This window comes from Brassica napus, chromosome C9, assembly GCF_020379485.1.
Source record: "Brassica napus cultivar Da-Ae chromosome C9, Da-Ae, whole genome shotgun sequence".
NCBI classification, from domain to species: Eukaryota; Viridiplantae; Streptophyta; class Magnoliopsida; order Brassicales; family Brassicaceae; genus Brassica; species Brassica napus.
This window is the reverse complement of record NC_063452.1, coordinates 29,181,408-29,187,469: the sequence shown is the minus strand read 5'-3', so window position 1 is coordinate 29,187,469 and position 6,062 is coordinate 29,181,408. Positions and strand designations below refer to the sequence as shown.

Genomic DNA, 6,062 nt, shown 5'->3' with positions numbered 1-6,062 from the left:
TATATATTTATCTATTTTTGGCTTTTATATTACCAAATGAATATAATTTTATAATTATTTTTATTGTAAAGTTTTAGGGGGTGATTGGACTGAGCTGTAGCTTTTATGTTTTTGGCTGTAAAATTTAAGCTGTAGATTTATTTGATGTAGATTATTTTGCTGTAACTTTGTAAATTACTCTTTTTTTGCTGTGAAAATAATGCTCTCTACAACTATATTTTAATTTTGTAGAGATTTTTTTACTGTGAGATTTTAAAAAAAAGGAAAACTCGATCGGTTGACATATATGACTTTAAACTAAATTTTGGCTGTCTAGAGCCTCTACAGCCGCAACCAAGCAACCAATCACTTCCTTAGTAGTTATAATTTTTACTACAACATTAATCACACTTTTTGAAACTTTCATTTAAAACTATGGAAAATTATACATAATGATGCAACTAAAGAAATACATAAAATTATATAATTTTGACCAGCATAACATAAAATCTCGTCCAATTTCTGAATTACTTGATTACCTTTGAGAATCCTAGATTAACATATATACATACTCTTGTAATGTTATAAACCAATTTTAATTTTAAACCCAGATTTGTCATAATGTAAAATGAAAAACAATCAAAGGGTTCTTGTAAACTAATTACCCAAACCAAAATCAATCTGTAATAGACCTGTTAGGATCGGTTTTATGTATAAAGTTTTACTCGACGGTTTCCACCTAAAACCTATCGGTTACCCGATTGAACTAATCTAATCCGAGGTGGAAAATGAAATCGAATTAACTACGAAATATTAAACGGTTTTGAAATTACAAAACTGAACTGATCCAAAATCGACAGGAACCGACCTAAATTGAACCGAACTAACTTTTGGTATGGATATAAAAAATATATTTATCCGATAAAACCGGAATCAATCGGTTTTTATCCGGAACCGAACCGAAAACCCTAATGCCCAACCCTAGGTTCTTGTTTAAGAGCTTGCATGTCTTCTACATTAATCTGAAAGTTTGCACCTTTTGTCTGTATCTTTTGTCACTTCTGTAACAGCAATGGTGGAGTTAAACCCATAAGCAGGATTACTTAGAAACAACATTCCATCTAGACTTCTGCAGCACGAATCCCCAGGTAAAGACTAAATCTAAATTCAATAGAGAAACAACTGGGATAATCAGAAATCAAGAAACGCAAGAAAAATCTGATTTTTTTGTTTCTTTGACCCATCTGCAGAAATTCTCAATTAATAGATCTATTGTGTTTATTTGTTGAGGTTAATTGAAAAGGAGAAAGCTTTCTTGATTAGAGGATGCAAGCTGGGAACTTGAGGTCAAGGGTTTAATGGCAGGATGGTCAAGTTTCAATAGTACTTCATGTTCATACATTGATGTTGAGGTTGAGGTATCTGATGAATGTGAGGAGAGGTTAAAGAGATTGTTTGATCAAGCTCTGTTGATCTTCCTTGAGGAAGAGGGTAATAACAGGCCTCTCCCTGCAGTTATCGGTGAAGGCAAAACGGTTGATTTGTTTAAGCTGTTTGTGTTGGTGAGGGAGAGAGGAGGGTTTGATTCAGTGTCTAGGAAAGGGTTGTGGGACTCAGTGGTTGAGAGGTTAGGGTTGGACTGCTCAGTGTCTCCATCTTTGAGGCTGGTTTACTCCAAGTACTTGGACCGGATGGAGAAATGGGCGGTGGAGAAGTCGAGGATTGTGAACTGGGATGATGGGGATAGTAAGAAGAAAGGGTGTTATGGAGGTTTGTTGCATGAGCTAGGGGATGGGTTCAAGGGTTTGTTGGAGAATGGAAAGTGTCCAAAACGTAATAGAGCTATGTCTTTTGGGTGTAGGCATGTTGAAGAGTCCGGCTCTGAGTTCCATAGCCCTAGGAAGAGATTTAGAGAGTGTGAGGATGATGATGATGAAGAAGTAGGAACGTCCTGTGTTGTTCTTAGTGATGATTCTGAGGAAGAAGGTTTGGTAAAGCAAGAAACTTTACAGGGTATGTTAAAGTGGCTTACTTTGGTTGCCTTATGCCCTCATGATCCTTCCATTGGAGTCATACCACACTGCTCAAAGTGGAAGGAGTACACTGGAAGCGAGTGTTGGATCCAAGTGACTAGAGCAAAGAATGCTTTACTTGTCCAAAACTCTTCATTTCTGGTACTGTCTTCAGTGCTTTCGTTTTCTCATTCTATGTATGCTTTGTTCTTCTTCTTTCTGTGAGATAGCTTAACTCTCATGGTAAGCGCTTGCAGGGTAACCAAACTATGCATCCTTCTATGTACGAAGACGACCGTAGTAGGTCGACAGGGAGGTTAAGATACAGCATAAGGCGTCCAAATTTATCCAAACCACAGTGCAGTGAAAGTCCAGTATCTCTAACTAAGTCAGGATCTAGCCATTGCAGAGAACTGATCTCTGTTTGTGAATCCACAACAGATCTTGTTGCAGGAACATCTGGAGCCACGGACTTGCAAGTATTCTCAAATGCAGTCAAAGAGAGAAACAAACCAGAGATCCCGAGAAGGTATGTGGCTGTAGGACGTCATTACCAAGCCAGAGTCGATGAATGGACAGAAGGATCTGGTCTAGATAGTGATACTAAGTGGTTAGGAACACGCATATGGCCATTGGAGAACAGAGAATTTGTGGATCGTGGCCTTGGAAAAGGAAGGCCAGATTGCTGCAGCTGTGAAATCCGCACCTCTGGTTCTGTTGAATGCATCAGATTCCACATTGCAGAGAAGAGAATGGAGCTCAAACGTGATCTCGGCGATGTCTTTTTCCATTGGAGGTTCAATCAGATGGGGGAAGAAGTGTCTCTAAGGTGGACAGAGAGAGAAGAGAAGATGTTCAAGAAACTGATGGTTTCGGATTCTCAGAGCTTTTGGGAGAACGCTGCAAAGTGTTTCAGGGGGAAGAAGAGAGAGCAGCTTCTGAGTTACTACTTCAACGTGTTCTTGATTAACCGTAGAAGGTATCAGAACCGCGTGACTCCTAGAAATGTAGACAGTGATGATGAAGGGACTTTTGGTTGTGTGGGTAACAGTTTTGGTCGTGATGCTGTTACTTTGATTGGTTCAGATATTATGATATGTTCTCAGAACAGTCAGTGTAATGACTTTGACTGAAGAAGCAGAAGATGATTTTGGAACATAAGTAAAAAGGTTTTTGTGTTTTGTCTAATAGGAGGAGTATAGGAGTTTGTAGTGTTTTTGTGACTTTTAAAACCAAAAACCGGCAAATGGTTTTGGAACAAAATTGACATTTAAGTTTTTTTTCTTCCTGGATATTTATTTTAGCTTTTATAAATTCATTATTACTCCATTATTTATGATATAAATTTATGATATAAATTCATTATAAATTTATAAAAAATAAGATTAGTTATTCAGGTTAATTACTTAAGATAATTGTGAAAAACAGGCAAAACTAAAATAGTTATTTCTCTAACAATCAATTCAGCTATAATCAACTTGACGAGTAAATATATTAATACAGTGACAACAAAATGTTATTACATTAATACAAAACTCACAACCAATGTTAGGATATCAGATTCATGAGCTGAATACAAATAAGAATTATTGTTTGATTGTCTTCATTCATTGTTGCATTCAAAGCTTGTATAAAATTAACCACTTAGCGCCTGATACTAAGTTTAATCTATTCATCAAAAGTGTTTTAGGTTATTAGAAATAATTTGAATGGCAGCTCGTCCCTAACTAGCGAAAGTATATGTTAGGGCATGCTGTGAACTAATCGAATATGAAATTAATGTTTATCTTCATATTATAATCCAAACGACAGTTTAGGCATTAGGATTACTTGATAAAAGGTGAGATGCCACAAGAGTGGATCGAACTTTATATGTCTTTTGAGTTCTAGACTTGTTTTGAATTGTTCCTTGAATAGTTATTTGGCTCATGCTCGCTTGATATCCGATCAATCGCCCTAGACTTAGGGGAGTGTATTCAATTAAGAGTTTTAGGTGATTTGTATTAAAATGACAAATCCACTGTTATTCAAACATGAATTTTTAAAACTCATTTAAAATACACTATTATACAATTTGACATTTCGTAAAGTACTCTGAAATCCACTGTTATTGAAAATATTTTAAGTTGTGGAGTTTTAAGGTTTTCAGGTGATTTTAGGGTGTTTAGGTAGATTTTCTTAGTTAAAAAAATTAAAACCCAAATCTCATGGTTTTAGATGATATTCTAGAGTAGTTTAACAAAACTCACATAAATCTCTGTAACTTATTGAAATCATCTAAAATCTCATTAAAAATCAAATCACATCAAATGTTAAATTGAATACACCATCTTTTATTATCTGAAACCAAACAATCTCTGCTTGTTTATTTTATTTTCTTATTTTATCGATTTGTCTTAGCTTAATATCAAACTCATAGAAACAAAGTGTAAAAACGGTCTTCTGGAATTGAATCTCAAATACATATATACTGTTAGCTTGCGGTAGTAAAAGAAACAATTTTAGTGTATCAAGTTTTGGCGCCGTTGCGACAGAAACCAGCTTTTTACCTCTGTTTTCAGCTAGATTTTAAGTCTAAGACTTCTAACTTGTTTTACCTTTTTGTTTCAGGCTGATGTTCCAGGTTTATGACCAGTAGAAATACTCGAAGTAACACCTCAGGAACTTTGGTAACACTAAGAAATCAAAAACTAGCAATGTTGGAAAGAACTAATCAGCAAACACAAAGGCCAAACAACACCATCATAGACGAACTCGCTGCTGAGTTGCAGAGGAAGCAACAACAGATGCTCCAGATGCAGCAGACCATCCAGCAGCAGCAGACTTTGCATCAAGCTGAACAACAACAGGCTGCTCCGATTGGGCAGAGAAACCTCGCGCCCAACTTCCCTATTACGCTCTCTGCAACTGCTCCACCAGCCTGTGCAAGGCAAGACTATGAGATCAAGCCTGCTATGAGCACATTGGTGTAGAGTAAAATATTCCATGGACTGCCTGTAGAAATTCCGATGGATCACATTGAGAATTTTGAAAAGATTTGCAATTTTACTCGCGCAAATAGAGTGACACATGGTTTCATCAAGTGTGGGTTTTTCCCATTCTCTCTCACTGACAAGGCTTCAAGATGGTTGAAGTCAATTCTAACTGGTTCTCTAACATCATGGGAACAGATCCGATCAGCCTTCTTGAGGTACTTCTACACTAAGGAAAAAACAGCTGCACGCGAAATAAGATTTCATTGTTTCTGCAGCATGTTGATGAACCATTTTGTGAAACTTGGGAGATATTTAATGAATATCTCAGGGAGTGTCCTCACCATGAATTTAATGATGATTATATTCTAGGTATTTTCTATGATGAAGTTGATTGGGAGTACCACAATGCTATGACTCTACGAGCAAGGGAGACTTCATGACTCAGACTGTAGAGGGTGCATTCAAACTGATTGGCAACATGGCTGCGAGCTCAGAAAATAAATTACAGGAGCATTATCAAGCCAGGGAGGTCAACAGTGTTGAGGCTAAGTGGAGAGATGACTTGACTACAAAAGTTAATTTTTTGCTGGAGCGTATTCAAGGAGATGTCTGTTTTGTTGATGAAAGTGTGACTGAACAGCCTTCTAGTGAGGCTGTAAAAGAGGTATCTCAGGGGAAGACATGTGTGTTCAACCAGGAGCAGAATCAGTTCCAGCCTGCGAACCAGCAGAAGCCGCAGACAGCATCTTCCAAGCCGCTCCAGCTACTACGAACAACTCTCACGATGAGCTGAAGAATCTCACTCTCTTATGCAGCAACTGTTCCAAAGCCAGCAAGTTCAGGGTGAAAGCAATGAATCAAACAACTGCAGAGATCAATGCCGGAATGGACAACATGTTCACTAAGCTTAACACTAAATATCAGTAGCCATCTGAAGAGAGTAGATATTCAGGCTGCTCAAACTGCTGAAACTGTTAAGAGGCAACAAGGAACTCTTCTTGGAAATAGTGTTATGAATCCTAGGGTTGAGCACTGTAATGCGACAGAGCTGAGATGTGAAAAATCCAGTGGAAACAAAATGGAGCAACTGTTTGCT

At 37.3% G+C, this 6,062-nt stretch overlaps 1 protein-coding gene and 1 non-coding gene across 3 annotated transcripts; one reads left to right on the top strand and one right to left on the bottom strand.

Moving 5' to 3' along the window:
- The first annotated feature begins 946 nt into the window (after positions 1–946).
- LOC106446295 (AT-rich interactive domain-containing protein 2) lies at positions 947–3,323 on the top strand. 2 transcript variants are annotated; one of them, XM_013887992.3, is made up of 3 exons: positions 947–1,127; positions 1,270–2,153; positions 2,249–3,323. In XM_013887992.3, the coding sequence occupies exons 2-3, from the start codon at positions 1,338–1,340 to the stop codon at positions 3,122–3,124; spliced, it is 1,692 nt and encodes a 563-aa protein (XP_013743446.2). In that variant the 5' UTR covers positions 947–1,127; positions 1,270–1,337; the 3' UTR covers positions 3,125–3,323. The 2 variants fall into 2 exon arrangements, with proteins under 2 accessions (XP_013743446.2, XP_013743447.2); XM_013887993.3 differs by having other exon boundaries at positions 1,004–1,127; positions 1,230–2,153.
- Positions 3,324–5,205: 1,882 nt separating this feature from the next.
- Positions 5,206–5,315, bottom strand: LOC125593655. The gene has a single exon (XR_007329555.1). It is a non-coding gene; the product is annotated as a small nucleolar RNA R71 (small nucleolar RNA).
- Positions 5,316–6,062: the final 747 nt, after the last annotated feature.

Bases quoted from the DNA above. Each gene is read 5' to 3' on its own strand.
- LOC106446295 (XM_013887992.3), top strand. From the start codon at position 1,338: ATGGCAGGATGGTCAAGTTTCAATAGTACTTCATGTTCATACATTGAT. The intron at 2,154-2,248 runs GTACTGTCTTCA...AAGCGCTTGCAG, and splicing joins TCCAAAACTCTTCATTTCTG to GGTAACCAAACTATGCATCC.